This window comes from Equus quagga, chromosome 5, assembly GCF_021613505.1.
Source record: "Equus quagga isolate Etosha38 chromosome 5, UCLA_HA_Equagga_1.0, whole genome shotgun sequence".
NCBI lineage: Eukaryota > Metazoa > Chordata > Mammalia > Perissodactyla > Equidae > Equus > Equus quagga.
This window is the reverse complement of record NC_060271.1, coordinates 49,855,579-49,876,522: the sequence shown is the minus strand read 5'-3', so window position 1 is coordinate 49,876,522 and position 20,944 is coordinate 49,855,579. Positions and strand designations below refer to the sequence as shown.

The 20,944-nt window shown below is 36.3% G+C and overlaps 1 protein-coding gene across 5 annotated transcripts in view; it reads left to right on the top strand.

Annotated features, from left to right (window-relative positions):
- The window catches only part of CCDC138 (coiled-coil domain containing 138), a 73,203-nt gene extending 69,058 nt beyond the window's left edge, over positions 1-4,145 (top strand). For 3 of the 5 annotated variants that reach the window (XM_046662178.1, XM_046662174.1, XM_046662173.1), the window contains 2 exons: positions 1,433-1,571; positions 3,489-4,144. In XM_046662178.1, coding sequence (XP_046518134.1) covers positions 1,433-1,571; positions 3,489-3,663 — 314 coding nt within the window. In that variant the 3' untranslated portion in view covers positions 3,664-4,144. Of the gene's footprint in view, positions 1-1,432; positions 1,572-3,488 lie in introns of all 5 variants that reach the window. The other 2 variants (XR_006888706.1, XM_046662177.1) reach the window with 2 other exon arrangements.
- Positions 4,146-20,944: the final 16,799 nt, after the last annotated feature.

Sequence of the window (20,944 nt, the reverse complement as noted above, 5' to 3'; positions counted from 1 at the left end):
AGACTACTGTGGGGCGAGTAATAAGTTTTTTCTCCTACTTTTTGCCACATGGTTACATGCAAAGTAATTATTGTCTCTTGTGCTCCATTACTAGCATATACCACCTTTCATTTTCTATTATCAAAACATTTCTCTGGCTTTATTATTTTGGATTTTGTTGATTTCATCATTTAATAGTTTATTTTACTCAGTACACTTATGAAGATACTGACATAGTGTCTTTTCACGCTGTGCTTTTGGATTCAAACAGAATGATGAGTCCAGAGCTGTCGTATTTTCATGTCCTTTATATCTCCTACCTCATCTGTGTTTGAAAGAAAGCCCTGTCGTGATTGTGGAGCCTCTCAGCTTTACAGAGGCTTTTCACTAGTTTTTAAAGACCACAATTTAATATTTTCGTGTGGTTTTTGTTTCTGTTTAAGCTTCCCTAATTACCAATAATAGTGGTTTACACCTTAAAAAGCATTTTTATACATTGTCTTGTTCAACTCATAGCAACTTTAACAGAGCCTTCAGTTTTCACTGTTAGAAACTTCACTGTGGCCCGTATTCATTAACCTGTGCTGCAGCTCTATCAGACACAGTTTTAGAAGCAGAATTGCTGAATCAAAGGAGCTGCGGACTTTTAAGGCTTTTGATACAAATTTGCCAAATTCCAATTATTTTATTCCTACTAAGGTTAAATATTTTTACTGTATTTATTCTGTTGTGAATTACTTGTTTGTGCCTTTTGCTCATTACTAAAAGTATTAGTTACATCTTTTTCTTCATGATTTATAAGAGCTCTTTTTATAATAATATCTTTTGGCAAGTATATTACAAAGGGATTTCTCCTCCTCCCCCCTAAGTTTGATATTTCCCTTTGATTGACTGTGTTTTATTTTTTAAGAGCTTTTGCCTTTTAATTAGGGGGAGGGGGGTCCTACATAGACACTTAAGGTTTTTATTTTATAAAATTTTTAAATCTTTTCTGAGTCTTTCCCCTCTTTTGCTTTTATGCTTAAAAAGTTATTTCCTATGCAGTGATTATGTAAATTGTCATACACTTAAGTGAAATTCCTAAATTTAGGTTTTTAAAAAAATTTGCTACCTCAACAAAATTCCTTATTGCTAATTATTTAAACTCAGCGTTCTGTTATGAACTTATTGAAGAAATGACTTTCCCTCTTCTTTTCAAACATGGGATTTCTGCCAAATTCTACCAAATGAAAGTTTGATGTTAGGGGAAATAATTTTATCTTTGGTGTTCCTTGTTCAACAAAAGCCAGTGGGTTTTCAAATGATGATATTATTGCCCCACAGTTTAAGTAGGAAAAGAATGGAAATCCAAGTCAATATTTATAAATACTTCACAGATTTCTGGTTTTATTTTGTTTTTAATTTCCTTTTAAGCTACTCCCTGACAGTAAAGCACTGGTGATTTGTTTTGCAGAATCCTTGCAGCCATTCCTAGAGGCCTGTAGCAACACTTTATTTTTTCGTACTTGCTCTGTGCTGCTTCGAACTCCTAAGCTTGATCTTCACATACTAGAAAAGCTCAGTATTATTCTACAGAAACTTTCCAAAATCAAGTAAGAATTTCTTATTTCTAACATTTTTTATTGAAAGATATTTTATTATGATCATTTAGACTTTTATGAATCCTGTACTAGTTGAACTTTGACTATTAAATCAAAATTTCCAATAAACATTCATAAAATTGAAATTCGTGAATATTAATATTCTATATATAATATAGATATCTATATAATATAGATATCTATAACTATATTAATATAATATCTAAGACCACATACTTAGTGATAGACTAGAATTAGAGTGCTAATCTTAGAATATCTTATTGTTTCTGCAGCTCATTTCTGCTAAATGAACTTTAGTACCACAAAAAGTATGTAAGACTAAGAGCAGTTTTTAGCAACCAAGTGATAGTATCAGAATAAGTTATTACAGATTGGTATTCTGTAAAATAAAAAAGATAAAAATATATTTTGCAGATGTTTATTAATATACTGAAGTGAGTTTAGGAATGAGAATGAAGCAGACAGAAAAGATATAAAATGATGTTAGTATTAGTAATTGGGTTTATTTTAGGAGACTGTTAGGGGCTTCCTACTGCCACTAATTTGGATTTTATCGTAAGACTCAAGGGCTTTCTTTTTATATCCTCTTCTTTCCCCTGACACAAACATAGGTATAACCAGTATTTAAATTATAAATAAAGGACATAGAATTTAAGCTATATTTTCCTTGAGTCTTGCTATAGTCTAGTGTTTCTTTTGAGGCAAATCTGAACACCTTCTATCTTACCTCATTTTTATAACAGTAAAATTTTGGTTCTGGTTCAGCTCTGCCCCCTCCCTTTCCACTCATCCATGAGTTCCATGGTGTGAACTTAGGTATCTTACGAGGCCTCAGTATACTTGAATAGTAAATAAACTACATCTTAAGGTTATATGTAGATGTGTGGTAGTGGGTCCATATATTCTATATGGTGCCTCACACACTGTACCACACCATAGTAAATTATTAATTGTGAGATTATAACCTCATACTCAACTCACCCAATTATTAGTTTTGGTCTTGTATTGGTTAAACTTAGCAATTCATTGTCTTCTTCTTCTTGCAGACTGACTATGCCATGATTGTCTTGATTTGTAATCAGTAAATTCTCAATAAGGCCCATTCTGTGTTATCTGTGATGCCATGAAGCCACAAGAACAATTCTTAGATTTAATTCTATCTTAGCTCTTAATTCATGGGATTTTTAAAAATAGTCCCAAAGTGCAAGTATATCCTTGGGCCAAAGCATTTTTCTATTCATGATGTGTTTTATAGCTTATGTTCATTTCAGACTTCAAGAACTAGAACAAAGCTTGAACAAGAGGGTTGGGAATAATTGATGCTCAAGCAAGTCATCAAGTAAATCTGTAAAATCACAAAGATGTAAATTCTTTTTGTCAAATGGATGGTTACATAAAGTTACTTGATAATTTCTCTCAAGAGGTAAATATATGTAGATAAGGAAATAAGAAATAGGTTATAAGATATAATTCTAACTGATTGGAAATGAAATTACTGACTGGTTATTAGAAAGAGGATGGTCGAAAAGGTATTTTGGAGCTAAGTCAGAAGGTAAACCAATATCCTGCTTTTTAAAAAGTCTGGTTTACTTAAAATAAGTTGATCAAGTATTTGACTCTTTCTAAGCTGTGAAGGGAAAAAAAAAAAAAAACCCCTCAAACTCTGTAACAATGAATAGGGAGCAGTTTTCAGGATTATAAAACATTTTCCTTTTTCCTTGAATACTTTTCCACTTTAGGCCTATCTCATAGAACCTATTTCATTTCTCTTGACACGTTAGTCCTTTAGTTAACTATTTTCAAAAATAGATGCCATTTTCCCACATTTACACAGGTTATCTCTAAATATCATTACAGTTAAACTCCCTGAGTGTGTGTAATTAAATTAATCTACCCATTCTCTTACAGGAGTAATAAAAAGCTCTTTGAGCTTTTTACAATTCATCTGATGCTTCAAGAAATACAAAGGACAACACATCCAGAGCATGCCTTTCTCTGTATTAACCTAAATTCAACTCTGTTCAATTTGGGTTTAACAAAATGCAACTCCCTGGCTTCCAATGCAAGCCATGAGACTGGCTGATTATTTTATATATATTATATATGTCTTTCTTATTTGTGAGATTGTAAAAATCACCAGAGTAACCAAAAGTCTACCAAGTAAAGTTATCAATAGCATTATTCATCATGAAAAATAGAATTTTTTAAAAAATTTTTTAATGTAATCCATAGAAGCTCTGGAATATTTGGGATGTTTCAGTTCAACTAAGGTAGTACTAATGTACAAGATGGAATTTCCAGAATTAATGAGACTAGAATTACTTTTTGTAAAAGTGTTTTAGGAAAATTCTTGAAATTATGTGATTCTTTGGAATAAAATTGGTGTTTATGTAGGAACAGGATTAGATCATGTTGTCATTCTGTTTTCTTAATATATTAGAAATCTCCCCTTTGGAAGCAAAAGTACATAATTTTTAACTACCATCTTCATATCATAACTCTTCCATATATCTTAGGTTCACAAATAATTGATTTTTTTATTGTGCTATTCACAGTACTTTAGAGAAAGAATTTTTATTTTTTCTGTATTTCTATATGTATTTTAAATATAATTTTTACCAAAGCGTATGTGTACAGCATAAAAACTTGTTTTTAAAACTGAAAAGTGAGCCACAATAGCATAGTCCCAACACCCAGAGATATCTCTTGCTATAGCAAAAGATGAGTGAATTAGCTCAAGTTCTGAGTGAGGTAAAAGTGGTGGAACTTGGACTTAGGACAGAATACTGAGAAACAAAGAAAAGGAGCATTGTCCTAAAGACTCATAAAATTATACTCTACCAGTATATAATCTCATTTTCAGGATCTGGAAGAAATTTTCCAGAAAATTTTGAGTCTTTTCAAAAGAATATAAGAAAATGTGCTATTTGTGATGCAGAAACAGAAAGCCATAAAGAGAGGACAGGCTAAGGTGAAGCTTATAGGAAATGCAGAAGCAAAAATGCACATCAGAAACAAAAAAAATACCATCATTGATATTTCAGAAGATAGAATCAGTGTTACAAGAACAAAAGACCAGTTATCTCAGAATGCAGAGTCCTAGTGATGGTGTGAGTAAGAGCATGGATGGCAGATGGTAGAGCAGAGGTTGGCACTCCAGCATGTGGTATTTGATGTTGCTGAAGAAGAGAACAGAACAAGTAGAACAGAAGCATTAGTAAAAGATACAGTTGAATAAAGATTTGGGAGGCTAAAGAAAGAGCTGGAAAAATCAGTGAGCAAAGGACTATATAATTAGCCACATCCTGTAATTCAGACACAAATTATAATTAGAATTTAATTGTATGTGTTAAATTATAAGGATAAAGGCAAAAACAAACAAAAGCCAGTTACCTACAAGGGAAGAAAAACCAAGCTTCATACACTGCCAGAAGTTGATAGGGAAGTATCCTCTTAAGTTCTGAAAAGGGGAATTTTTAATCTAAGAATTTATACCTTCTGAAGATGCCTTTCATGGGTGAAGACAATGGAAAGACATTTTCAGATATGCAAGTGTTCAGAAATTCTACCACTTACCTACTGTTCTTATGAAAAGAAACTACTTAGACTATTCTAACCAACTTAGAGATGAAGGGAAATTGAGACTATTAAATCAATCTCGTACAAAAAGACTGTGGCAACCACTGAAACCACTTAAACATAAATAACTTTAAATAATTGTTTATAAAACAGAGTGAAGTGTTAAATTGTTCAACAGGATAAAGAACGGAAAAAGCAGTACCTTAGTAGTAAGTATTTGGATAAGACTATATTAACTGATGCTAAAAACTGAGAATTAATAGGTAGATTGAGGTAGAGATGCAGGGGCTAATAAGTAAGAGTTTTCTGTATTTTCATCAGAAATAGAGTCAAATGTTCTATTTCAATATTTGACAGTTAGAAAAATGAAGGATAAAAGAATGCTTCTGGAAAAATGTCAAGGTAACTACCATTAAAATTAAAAACAGGATAAATATTCTCAAAACACTGAAGAAAAAACCCAAAATATATAAACATAGCAAAAGATAGAAAGCCAAAAAGATGTAAAGAAGAAAAATATTTAGGATAAGTGAGAGGTTTTTAAAATTATAAATAAATTCTGTATTGCCCTGTTCTGATAAATTTGAAAATCGGGATAATGGACTGTTTTCTCGAAAAACACAAATTATCAAAATTAGGAAATCTGCAATAGGAAATCATTGAAGTCTTTTATAAAATTATGAAAGAATTCTTTTTAAAAATGACATCATGTACAAATGTTTTTACTGATGACTTGCTTTAACATTTCAAGGAGGAGATATTTAAAGCTATTTAAACTGTCCTAGAATGTAGAGAAAGTACCCTAATTCGTTTTATACAGTTAGCATGAACCCAGTACCAAAGATTGTCAAAGAAAGTAAGGAAGAATAAAATAGATTCAAAACTCTTAAAGAATTATGAACAAATTAACACCAACTATATATTACAAGAGCATTAATCCATGACCAAGTAGGCTGGCATACATTCCAGAAATCCAAGATTGACTTTGTGGTAAGAAAAAAATATACTATAATTGTAGAGCAAAAGAGGAAAGCCATACCCTTAATAAATGCCTAAAAATATGATAATTCAACTTATACTCCTAATGAAACTTATTACAGTGTGTTTAAAGGAATCTGAAACCAAGAACAAATTTGTTGTGAAATACTAGAGACCTGCCTATTAAGAATAAGATTAGGGAGTCCGCTAACCATTCTTATATAATACACTAGAGTATTTAAGGAAACATAACTTTGGGAAAGGAGAAAAAAATCATTTGCAGATGATGTAATTACCTGGATAACTGTAGGATTCTTAGAAAACTTCAGCAAGATGCCCAATTATAAAATAAACATATAAAAAGCAAAGCTTTGAAATATTCCAGGAATAACTAATTAGAAATTAATATTTCACTTACAATATTAATAGTAAACAATAGTAGTTTATATAATAAACTTTTATGAAATAGGAATCAAACAAAACAAATATTCAAAACCTAAATGAGGGGCTGTCAAAACTTTGGTGAGGGTGGAACTTAGGTCAAGATGGCAGAGTAAGAAGATCCTTAGCTCACCTTCTTCCATGGACACACCAAAACTACAACTACATAGAGAACAACTGTTTCTGAGAACAACCTGAAGACCAGCGGAACAGATTTTCCACAACTAAGAGCATAAAACACCAGATCAGAAAGGATATCACAACCATGGAGGTTCTCCCGGATGAGTGAGGGGCCCGAGCCCCACATTGGACTCCCCAGCCTGGGAGACCTGCACTGGAAAGATGAGCCCCCATAATGTCTGACCTTGAAAACCAGTGAGGCTTACGTCCAGGAGAGCCAGGGGGCTACAGGAAACCAAGACTATGCTCATAAAGGGTATGCTTACAAACTCACTTACTGTGAATCTTAAATACAGAGACAGCAGTTTGAAAAGTGCTTGGGTTATACATGAAGGATATTTATTGACTAATCTTAGGGTGTGTGCTGGAGGGGCAGGGATCTGTTGGCACTTTTGCTGGAGATGGAAGTACTGGTGAGCACTATTATTATGTCCCAGCCCTGGTAGGCACCATTTCTAACACTCTCCGTCTACCTTGCTAGCACTGCTTGCCCTGCTCCCGTGTTCCCTTGCAGACCTGCCTCAGCCAACACCCTTCCAAAGCATCTCCTGCCCCTGGGGCCAGCCCCACACACCAGTGTGCTCACAGAAGTTGTGGCCCAAGCACAACAGGAGGACAGCTGCAGCCTACACAGGGGACACACCTGGAGCATCTGACTCTGGTGACCAAGGGAGATTGTACTATTAGGCCCCACAGAACACCTTCTACATAAGGCCACACCTTCAAGATGATGAGACATAAATGATCTGCCTAATACATAAAAAAATCCAGAGAGTTAGGCAAAATGAGACAGAGGAATATGTTCCAAATGAAAGAGCAAGACAAAACTTCAGAAAAAGAACTAAACAAAAGGGAAGTAAGCAATCTACCAGATAAAGAGTTCAAAGTAATGGTTGTAAAGATGCTCACTGAACTCAGAAGAAGAATGAAAGAACACAGTAAGAACTTCAACAAAAAGATAGAAAATATAAGAAAGAACCAATCAGAGCTGAAGAATACAGTAACTGAACTGAAAAATACACTAGATGGAATCAACTGAAGATTAGATGATGCAGAAGAATACATCAGTGATCTAGAAGATAGGGTATTGAAATCACTCAATTGGAACAGCAAAAGGAAAAAAGAATTTTATTTATTTATTAAAAAAAAATTTTTTTGAGGAAGATCAGCCCTGAGCTAACATCTGCTGCCAATCCTCCTCTTTCTGCTGAGAAAGACTGGCCCTGAGCTAACATCCATGCCCATCTTCCTCTACTTTCTATGTGGGATGCCTACCACAGCATGGTGTGCCAAGCAGTGCCATGTCTGCACCCGGGATCCAAACTGGCAAACCGCAGGCCACCAAGAAGCAGAATGTGCGAACTTAACCGCTGTGTCACCAGCTCAGCCCTGGGAAAAAGAATTTTAAAAAATGAGGATAGGGCCCGGCTCCATGGCCGAGTGGTTAAGTGTGTGTGCTCTGCTTTGGTGGCCCAGAGTTTCGCTGGCTCAGATCCTGGGTACGGATGGCACTGCTCATCAGGCCATGCTGAGGCAGCATCCCACATGCCACAACTAGAAGGACCCACAACTACCATATGCAACTATGTACTGGGGGGATTTAGGGAGAAAAAAAAGAAAAAAGAAAGATTGGCAACAGATGTTAGCTCAGGTGCCAATCTTAAAAAAAAAAAAAAAGTTTAAGGGACCCCCGGGACATCAAGCATACTAATATTTGCATGATAGGGGTCCCAGAAATAGAAGAGAGAGAGAAAAGGACAGAAAACCTGTTTGAAGAAATAATGGCTGAAAACTTCCCCAACTTGGTGAAGGAAGCAGACATCCGAGTCTAAGAAGCATAGAGAATTCCAAATTAGGTGAACCCAAAGAGACCCACACCAAGACACATAATGAAAATGTCAAAGTTAAAGAATCTTAAAAACAGCAAGAGAAAAACAACTAGTTACATGCAAAGGAAGCCGCATAAGACTGTCAGCTCATTTTTCAGCAGAAACTTTACAGGCCAGAAGAGAGTGGTACAATATATTCGAAGTGCTGAAAGAAAAAGCATAACCAGGAATACTTTATCTGACAAGGTTATCATTCAGAATGGAAGGAGAGATAAAGAGCTTCCCAGAAAAGCAAAAGCTGAAGGAATTTATTACCAACCACCCTTGCCAGAAATGTTAGAGAGACTTCCTTAAATGGAAAAGAAAAGGCCATAACTAGAAATAAGAACATTATAAAAGAAAAAAATCTCACTGGTAATGTCAAACATATAGTGAAGGTAATGGATCAGTCATCTGTATAGCTATTTTGAAGGTTAAAAGATAAAGGGAGTAAAATAATCTATATCTACAATAATTAGAGGATACACAAAATAAAAAGATGTGAAATATAGCTTCAAAAACATAAAACATGGGAGGAGTAAAGTTGTGCTTTTAGAACATGCTCGAACTTAAGCAACCATCAACCTAAAGTAGACTGCTCTATACATCGGTTGTTATATATGAACCTCATAGTAACAACAATCTAAAAGCCTATAGTAGATAGACAAAAAATAAGGATGCAAACAGAACACTAAAGAAAACCATCAAATCACGAGGAAAGAGAGCAAGAGAAGAAGAAAGGAACAAAGAACTACAAAAACAACCAGAAAACAGTTAACAAAATGCAATAAGTACAGTCATGCTCCACATAATGACATTTTAGTCAACTATAGACTGCATATATGACAGTGGTCCCATATGATTAGTACCATATAGCTAGCTGTGTAGTAGGCTGTACCATCTAGGTTTGTGTAAGTATGCTCTATGATGTTTGCACAATAACAAAATTGCCTGATGACACATTTCTCAGAACATATCTCCATTGCTAAGCATCACATGACTGTACATAGCTATCAGTAATTTACTTTAAATGTAAGTAGACAAAACGCTTCAGTCAAAAGACATAGGGTGGCTAAGTCGATTTAAAAAAAGGAGACCCATATCTAAGATGCTGCCCACAAGAGACAGACTTCAGATCTAAAGATACACAGATTAAAAGTGAAGGGATGGAGAAAGATACTTTATGCAAATAGAAATGAAAATAAAGCTGGGAGAGCAATAATTATATCAGACAGAATAGACTTTAAAAGAAAGACTGTAACAGACAAAGAGGGGCATTACATAATGATAAAGGGATCAATCCAACAGAAGGACATAACACAAATATCAATGCACCCAACATAGGAGCACCTAAATACCTAAAGCAACTATTAACAGATGTAAAGGGAGAAATTGAAAGTAATACAATAATAGTGAGGGACTGTAAAATCCCCTTACAATCAATGGGTAAAGCATCCAGACAGAAAAGCAGCAAGGAAACATTGGCATTAAATGACACATGAGACCAGAGGGACTTAATAGGTATATACAGGACATTCCATGCCAAAACAGCATAATATGCATTCTTTTCAAGTGCACATGGACGTTCTCCAGGATAATCACATATTAGGCCACAAAACAAGTCTCAGTATATTTAAGAATGAAATCATACCAAGCATCTTTTCTGACAACAGTATGAAACTGGAAATCAATTACAAGAAGAAAACTTGGAAAAACACCAACCCATGGAGACTAAACAACATGCTACAGAACAACCAATGGGTCAATGAAGAAATCAAAGAGGAAATGAAAACTACCTTGAAACAAATGAAAATGGAAACACAACATTCCAAACTCTATAGGATGCAGCAAAAGCAGTTCTAAGAGGGAAGTTTACAGAGATACAGACCTACTTAAGGAAACAAGAAAAATATCAAACAATCTAACCTTACACCTAAAAGAACAGGAAAAAGAGGAAAAAACAAAGCCCAAAGCTTATAGAGGAAGGAAATAATAAAGATCAGAGTGTAAATAACTAAAATAGAGATAAAAAAAAATAATAGAAAAGATCAATGAAAGTAAGAGCTTGTTCTTTGAAGAGATGGATGATATTGATAAACATTCAGATAGACTCATCAAGAATAAAAGAGAGAGGGTCCAAATAAATAAAATCAGAAATGAAAGGAGATGTTACAACCAACACCACAGAAATACAAAACATCATAAGAGATTACTACAAGCAATTATACACCAACAAATTGGACAACCTAGAAGAAATGGACAAATTCCTAGAAACTTAGTCTTCCAAGACTGAATCAGGAAGAAACAGAATATCTGAACAGACCAATTACTTGTAATGACATTGAATCTACAATTAAAAAAACTCCCAACAAACCTAAGTCCAAGACCAGACAGCTTCACAGGTGAATTCTGCCAAACATTTAAAGAGGAGTTAATACCTATCCTTCTCAAACTAATAGAAGAAGGAACACTTCCAAACTCATTCTACAAGGCCAGCATTACACTGACACCAAAACCAAAGATACTACCAAAAAAAGAAAAAAATTACAGGCCTATATTTCTGATGAACATAGATGAAAAACTCCTCAACAACGTATAAACAATCTGAATTCAGCAGTATTTTAAAAGGATCACTAATATAATCCCAGGGATGCAAGGGCTGTGCAATATGTGCAAATCAGTCAACGTGATACACCACATTAACAAAAAGAAGGATAAAAACCACATGGTCGTCTCAATAGATGCAGAAAAAGCATTTGACAAAATTCAACATCCATTTATGATAAAAACTCTCAGCAAAGTTTGTATATGGGGGCCAGCCCCATGGCTGAGTGGTTAAGTTTGCACACTCCACTTTGGTGGCCCGGAGTTTCACTGGTTTGGATCCTGGGCACAGACCTAGCATTGCTCATCAAGCCATGCTGTGGCAGCGTCCCACAGAGCAGAGCCAGAGGACCTACAACTAGAACACACAACTATGTACTGGGGGGCTTTGGGGAGAAGAGAAAACAAAGATTGGCAACAGATGTTAGCTCAAGTGCCAATCCTTAAAAAAAAATAAAGTGGGTATAGAGGGAACATGCCTCAACATGATAAAGGCCCTATATGACAAACCGACAGCTAACATCATACTCAGTGATGAAAAGCTGAAAGTATTTCCTCTAAGATCAGGAACAACACGAGTATCCCCACTCTTGCCACTTGTATTCAACAAAGTATTGGAAGTCCTAGTTGGAGCAATCAGACAAGAAAAAGAAAAACATCCAAACTGGAAATGAAGAAGTAAAACTGTCACTATTTGCAGATGATATGATAATATATAGAGAAATCCCTAAAGACTCCATCAAAAAATACTGGAAAGTTGTAGGATACAAAATCAATATACAGAAATCTGTTGTGTTTCTATACACTAATAACAGAGAAATTAAGAAAACAATCCCATTTACAATTGCATCAAAAAAGATAAAATGCCTAGGAATAAATTTAACCAAGGACGTGAAAGAGCAGTACTCCGAAAACTATAAGACATTGAAAGAAATTGAAAATAACACAATTAAATGGAAAGATATACTGTGCTCATGGATTGGAAGAATTAATATTGTTACAATTTCCATACTACCCAAAGCAATACATAGATTCAATGCATACCCAATCAAAATAACAAAGACATTTTTCACAGAACTAGAACAAATCATTCTAAAATTTGTGTGGACCCACAAAAGACCACAAATAGCCAAAGCAATCTTGAGAAAGAAGAATAAAGCTGGAGGTATCAAGCTCCCTGATTTCAAACTACACTGCAAAGCTATAGTAATGAAAACTGTATGATACTGGTACAAAAAGACACATAAATCAACGGAATAGAATAGAGAGCCCAGAGATAAATCCACACTTATATGGTCAATTAATCTATGACAAAAGAGACAAGAATATACAATGGGGGAAACACAGTCTTTTCAATAGATGGTGTTGGGAAAACTGGGTAGCCACGTGCAAAAGAATGAAACTGGACCTCTGTCTTACACCACATAAAAAATAAACTCAAAATGGATTAAAGACTGAAATGTAAGACCTGAAACCATAAAACTCCTAGAAGAAAACACAGGCTATAAGCTCTTTGACATCAGTTTTAGCAATATTTTTTTGGATCTCTGTCCTCAGGCAAAAGCAACAAAAGCAAAAATAAATACATAGAACTACGTTAAACTAAAAAGCTTTTGCACAGCAAAGGAAACCATCAATAAAACGAAAAGGCAAACTACTGAAGGGGAGAAGATATTTCCTAGTGACATATTGGATAAGCTGTTACTATCCAAAATGTATAAGTAACTCATACAACCCAATATCAAAAAAAACAAAGAACCTAATTAAAAAATAGGCAGAGGAACTGAATAGACATTTTTCCAAAGAAGACACACAGATGGCCAACAGACACATGAAAAGATGCTCAACATCACTCATCATCAGGGGAATGCACATCAAAACCACAATGAGATATCACCTCACACCTGTCAGAATAGTTATCATCAAAAAGACAACAAATAGCAAGTGTTGGCAAAGATGTGGAGAAAAGGGAACCCTCATGCACTGTTGGTGGGAATGTAAATTAGTGCAGCCATTATGGAAAACAGTATGGACGTTCCTCAAAAAGTCAAAAATAGAACTACCATATGATCCATTAATTTCACTTCTTGGTATTTATTTGAAGAAAACGAAAACACTAATTTGAAAAGATATATGCACCCCTGTGTCCATTGCAGCATTATCTTACAATAGCCAAGATATGGAAGCAACCTAAGTGTCCACTGATAGATGAATGGGTAAAGAAGATGTGTGTGTGTGTGTGTGTGTGTGTGTGTGTGTGTGTGTGTGTGTATACACAATAGAATACTACTCAGCCATAAAAAAGAATGAAATCTTTCCATTTGCGACAATATGGAGGGACCAAGAGGGTATTATGGTAAAGTGAAGTAAGTCAGACAAAGACAAATAGTATATGATTTCACTTATATGTGGAAACTAGAAAACAAAAGAACAAACGAAACAGAAACAGACTCATAGCACAAGGAACAAACTGATGATTGCCAGAAGGGAAGGGGGTGACGGGATGACTGAAATAGGCAAAGGGGATTAAGAAGTACAATCTTCCACTTATAAAATAAATAAGTCACGGGGATGTAATGTACAGCATAGGGAATATAGCCAAAATGTTGTAATAACATTGTATAGTGACAGATGGTTATTAGACGTCCTGTTGATCATTTCATGATGTATGTAAATGTTGAATCACTATGTTGTACTCCTGAAACTAATATAATATTGTATGTTGACTATACTTCAATTAAAAAAAAATCACTTTGCTGAGGGATATCAAAGAGGACTTAATGGAGACATACACCATGTTCCTGGATGAAGAGACTTGATTTTCTTGGGATGTCAAATCTCCCCAAACGACTTTGTATATTTCAACCAAAATTAATTTCAGTCAGAATTCCAAAAGAATTCTTTCTAGAACTTGGAAAAATCATTCCAAAGCTCATCTGGAAAAATAAACAGGCAAGATTAGAGAAAGAAGTTTTGAAAATAAACATAGCTGATATTTGTTGAGTGTTTTAAGCCTAATTAAATACTCAGATACTGAGCTAACTTTTTACATGTATTATTTAATCTGCACAGTGATGGCGTTCAGGGAAGGCCGCCCCAAGATACACACTCTGGTATATGGATTATTTCGAGCTGAAGACAATAAAGGCTCAGAAGACACAGGAAGAACATTTGGCTTCCCCTCAAATTGCCTAAAAAAATTTACTATAGAAGGCCAGATCCAGGAAGGAGCTAATACCACAAGACGACTATAGTAGAATGTAAAATGGTTGTGATAGGAAAGGTACCAACAAGCCCATCTTATTGAAATCCTGTCTCTTGGGCCACATTCTCTATAGGTGGCCCAGTAAACAGTTGTCTAACAAACATTTGCTTTTCCATCTCCATGGGAATTGCCTTCCTTCCCAGTGAAGTCCCAAACCACTTCCCACAACATCTGTCTTTAGTTGAGATGATATTTAAGGGGGCAACTTTGGCCATTGTAGTGAGTTGCTGTTTTCCTGGGTTTCTCCCATGTATACAGCTTATTAAACTCTTCTATTTTCTCCTGCTAAGGTGCCTTTCTAATTATTTGACCAACCATGAGAACCTTAAGGGAAACGGGGGGAGAATTTTCCCTCTTCCCCTACAATAGGAACTTTGAGATGGGTCTTATAACTGTTACCATTTTACAGATTAGAAAAGACAGGCTTGGAGAGACCTGAGCAACTAAACATCGCTGTGACTTGAGCTTAATCTACCATATGAAGGGGAATGAGAGTGAACTTGCAATACTAGAGTTTTACCCATATTATAGTTGTGGCTCAAGTCTTTGAATTTTCCTCCTCTCTTCCAACCTCCAAATCTATTGGAATAAGAGAAGAAATCTTTCTAGAATAAGTAAAGTTAGACAGAAAATTTTTGTTCCTAGTGGTGTAGTGTACCAAACTTATCCTCCAGGTGCAGTATAACTAAGAACTTTGGGGAGACACACACACACATCTGAGCAGGTGGCAAAGTAAAAAGATTCCATGGAGACCGGAAATGACAATGAAACGTAAAATGAGAAGGGTAATTGAGAATTGGAGCCCACTGTATTTCCTCAGGTACCTTCCAATCCCCAGTGGCTCTGAGCCAGGGTGGGCATATGGGGCAGAAGGCAAAGACTAGGGACAACCAAGATGGTAGGCTGAACCCGTGATCCCTGCATAAAATCAGGGCCCCTGAATGGAAACGTGTGATAAAATTAGGGAGAACCCTGCTCTGCAGAAGGAGAAAGTGGGAATGCCTGTCTCAGCTTTGGGGAGATTGGGGAGGAAACCTCCCCTTGAGTTCCTAACCACTAGTCCACATTTCTATGGACGGGGCTTGAATTCACACTATGACGGCAGCCAAAGCAGTTAAGCAGAGAATCTAGTCTAAAGCAGTCCCAGACTGGGTACCCTCAGGTGCCTGATGGAAGCATCCCAGACCCTACAAGTTTCCTCAGATAAGATGCCAAGGAGCATGAGCACACAACGAACACAGACACACACATGAGGTTATAAGCCACTACAAGTGGAGCAGAAATTATAAACAACAGAATAGACTCACAATTGAGATATCATAATACAATATAAATTATGTTCAGTAGGTTGAAGAAAACAAGAGGTAATTCTAAATATAATGAAAAAAGAGACTAATGAAATTGACCAGGAATATTTGAAAAGTAACTTCTAGAAGTAAAAATACTGTAACCATTGAAATTAGAAACTCAACAAATAAGGTTAAAAAGAAAATTGGTTGTAGAAATTACACAGAATTCCCATAGAGAAACAAAGAGAAGAAAGATCTAAAAGACTACATAAAGGATAAAGCATAAAGAGATCTAATATACATGTAAATGAATTCCAGAAAGGAGGGAATGAGACAGAGATAATATCTGAGAAAATAATAATTGAGAATAAATTATTGAGAACTGATGAAGAATATGAATTTCCAGTTCAAAAGGCCACATGAATTTAAAGCAAGATAATACAAAGAAATCTGTATGTAAAAAGATCATCTTGAAAGAACTCAAACACCAAAGACAGAGTAGAAGCTTAAAAGCAGCCAGAGAGATAAGGCAGATTAATTTCAAAGGAGCAACATAGACCAAAGATGACTCTCAACAGCAATTGGCCCAGTAAATAGAATATATTCAGTGTACTGAAAAACGATGGCTGTCAGTCTAGAATCTTCATACTTATCAAAACATCTTTCAAGAACAATGGCAAGATAAAGACTTTTCAGAGAAACAAAATATTTACCACCAATATACTTCATTTAAAAAGATTTCTATGGGGGCCGGCCCTGTGGCCAAGTGGTTAGGTTCACATGCTCCATTTTGGCGGCCCAGGGTTTTGCCGGTTCAACTCCTGGGCGGAGACATGGCACCACTCATCAAGCCATGCTGAGGCAGCGTCCCACATGCCACAACTAGAAGGATCCACAACTAACAATATACAACTATGTACTGGGGGGCTTTGGGGAGATAAAGGAAAAAATAAAATCATTAAAAAAAAAAGGTTTCTAGATTCAGGGGTAGAGCAAAACGGCGGGGTGAGCTGACCTGGGACTCTCTCCCCTCCAAACTACAACAAGGAACTGGAAAAAAACTGAATTTCAGGTAGTACACCTAATGCCAGGACTCAGAGAACTACAGTAGCAAAAAGATGAGGAGGGAGCCCCTGCAGCCAACCTCGGAGGAGCTGGAATGGGGTAGGAGAGAACTTCGCTCCCTCCCCTAGAGACCTGGATTGCTGCATGAGTGAGGGAAGGAGCAAGGGAGGGGCCGCGCGACCCAGGTATCGTCCAGGACTCCTGCCACCGGAACAGTGGAAACCCACTGACGGGGGAAAGCTTCCATGCACAGGGACCCCATAAACCCAGGGCCCTGGGATACCAGAGAACAGAACGGATCCAAATCCAGATCAGCACGAGAAAAGCCACCCCTCCCTCCTGGCAAAGCGCACTGGGTGCCACCATCTTGCCTGACGGCGGAGAGCTCAGAACACGCTGCTCTCGACCCCCATCTAGTGGCGACAGGCTGTAACTGCAACCGAATTCTACCACCCTGCGAAAACACCGCTCCTCTACCCTCCAGCAATTTATAAAAGCCGCAGACCAGAAGGAAAACAATAAAAACACAGAATTAAGTCCTGAGGACTTGGAAATAGGTAAACTAAGTGAAAATGAGTTCAGAGCAGCTATAATCAAAAAACACAATGTGTAGAGAGACAGATAGAGAAACAAGCCAACGAGTTCTGGAGTTACTTCACAAAAGAGATTGAAATTATAAAGAAGAATGAAACAGAATTACTAGAGATGAAAAACACAATGGACCAGATAAAACAGAAAACGGATTCCCTGAATACCCGGGTAGACACCATAGAAGAGCAAATTAGCATAATCAAAGAGAGACAGGCTGAATGGCTCCAGACAGAGGAAGAAAGAGAACTAAGAATTTTAAAAAATGAGGAAGATCTCCGAGAGATAGCAGATTCAATGAGGAGAAAGAATTTAAGGATCATAGGCATTCCCGAGAACATGTAAAAGGAAAATGGAGCAGAAAGTGTGCTTAATGAAATTATAGAAGAGAACTTCCCAGATCTAGGGATTGATGGAGAAATGTGTGTAGAAGCGTTCAGATCTCCTAGATTTGTCAATGTAAAAAGACCTACTGCAAGGCATATAGTAGTACAAATGGCAAAAATGAAACAAAGAAAGAATACTCAGGGCAGCAAGACAGAAGAAAATAACCTACAAAGGAACTCCTATCAGACTTTCAGTGGATTTCTCTACAGAAACCTTACAAGCTAGGAGAGAATGGAGAGACATATTCAAAACTTTAAAAGATAAAAATCTTCAGCCAAGAATACTCTATCCAGCAAGAATATCCTTCAGATATGTGGGAGAAGTTAAATCTTTTCCAGACAAACAAAAGTTAAGGGAATTTGTAACCAAAAGTGCTCCACTACAAGAAATCCTCAAGAAGGCTCTCATAACTGAAAAAAGAAAAAAGGGAGAAAGGGGTCACAAACCACAGACTAGGGAGACAGATGGATAGAACTAGAATAGGATAGCAAATATTCAACTGAGCATTAGGGTAAAGGTAAGGAAACTACCAAAACAAGGACGATCTTATCACTCTAACTACAAACTCATAACACGAGTTGGAATAAGAAATGAAAATAATAATTTAGGAGGGGGAAGAGCAAAGAGACTAAATCAGTCTAGGCCAAGCAAGTAAGAGACCACCAGAGAATAGACTATATTATACACGAGATTCTAAATACAAACTTCAGGGTAGCCACTAAACTAAAAAACAGAACAGAGACACAAAACATAAATAAGGAAAAATCTAAGAAACCCAGCATAAGAAATTGCAGTATCAAATGGGTAGGCTAAAGCACACAGGAAAAGAAATGCAGGAAAACCGGATAACGAGCCACAGATTGACAGCATTAAGTCCACATGCATCAATAATCACTCTCAATGTAAACGGATTGAACTCTCCAATAAAAAGACACAGAGTGGCAAAGTGGATTAAAGAACAAGATCCAACAATTTGTTGCCTCCAGGAAACACACCTCAGCCCCAAGGACAAACACAGGCTCAGGGTGAAGGGGTGGAGGACAATACTCCAAGCTAATAGCAAGCAAAAAGGACAGGTGTTGCAATTCTTATATCAGAGAAAACGGATTTCAAAATAAGACAGATAAAGAGAGACACAGAGGGACAATATATAATGATCAAAGGGACACTTCATCAAGAAGAAATAACACTTATAAATATCTATGCACCCAGCACAGGAGCGCCAAGGATCATAAAGCAACTATTAACAGACCTAAAGGAAGATGTTAAAAACAACACAATAATAGTAGAGGACCTCAACACTCCACTCACATCAATGGACAGATCATCCAGACAGAAAATCAACAAGGAAATAGTGGAGCTAAATGAAAAGCTAAAACAATTGGACTTAATAGACATGTATAGATCACTTCATCCTAAAATAGCAGAATACACATTCTTCTCAAGTGCGCATGGAACATTCACAAGGATAGACCATATGTTGGGAAACAAGGCAAGCCTCTACAAATTTAAAAAACTTGAAATAATAACAAGCATCTTCTCCAATCATAATGCTATAAGGCTAGAAATTAATTACAAGAAAAAAGCTGAGAAAGGCACAAAGATGTGGAGACTAAACAATACACTATTGAACAAGCAATGGATCATTGAACAAATCAAAGAAGAAATAAAATAATACCTGGAGACAAATGAAAATGATAACATGCCATACTAACTCATATGGGATACAGCAAAAGCTGTATTAAGAGGAAAATTCATCGCAATACAGGCACATCTTAACAAACAAGAAAAATCCCAAATAAGCAATCTTAAACTACACCTAACTGAACTAGAGAAAGAAGAACAAACAAAGCCCAAAGTCAGCAGAAGGAGAGAAACAATAAAAATCAGAGCAGAAATAAATACTATTGAAACAAAAAAGGTGGTAGAAAGGATCAATGAAACAAAGAGCTGGTTCTTTGAGAAGATAAATAAAATTGACAAACCCCTAGCCAGACTTACAAAGAAAAAAAGGGAGAAAGCTCAAATAAACAAAATCAGAAATGAAAGAAGAGAAATAACAACAGACTCTACAGAAATACAATGGATTATAAGAGAATACTATGAAAAACTCTATGATAACAGAATGGATAACCTAGAGGAAATGGATAAATTCTTGGACTCCTACAATCTTCCAAAGCTCACTCAAGAAGAAGCAGACAATTTGAACAGACCAATCCCAAGGAAAGTGATTGAAACAGCCATCAAAAGCATCCCAAAGAATAAAACCCCAGGACCAGATGGCTTTCCTGGGGAATTCTACCAAACTTTCAGCGAGGATTTAACACCTATCCTTTTCAAGCTATTCCAAAAACATCAGGGAGGATGGAACACTTCCTAACACATTCTATGAGGCCAACATCATGCTGATACCAAAGCCTGACAAGGACACCACGAAAAAAGAGAACTACAGGCCAATATCACTGATGAACATAAATGCAAAAATTCTAAAAATTTTGGCAACCAGAATTCAGCAATTCATCAAAAGGATCATACATCATGATCAGGTGGGATTCATACCAGGGACACAGGGATGGTTCAACATCCGCAAATCAATCAACGTGATGCACCACATCAACAAAGTGAGGAATAAAAACCACATGATCATCTCAATAGATGCAGAGAAAGCATTTGACAAGATCCAACAGCCATTTATGATAAAAACTCTGAACAAAATGGGCATAGAAGGAAACTACCTCAACATAATAAAGGCCATATATGACAAACCCACAGCCAACATCACACTCAATGGGCAAAAACTGAGCACCATCCTTCTGAAAACAGGAATGAGACAAGGATGCCCTCTATCACCACTCTTATTTAACATAGTACTGGAGGTCCTGGCCAGAGCAATCAGGCAAGATAAAGGAATACAAGGAATCCAAATAGGGAGGGAAGAAGTGAAACTCTCGCTGTTTGCAGACGACGTGATCTTATATATAGAAAACCCCAAAGAATCCATTGGAAAACTCTTAGAACAACAGCTACACTAAAGTTGCAGGGTATAAAATCAATTTGCATAAGTCAGTAGCATTTCTATATTCTAACAACGAACTAACAGAAAAAGAACTCAAGAACACA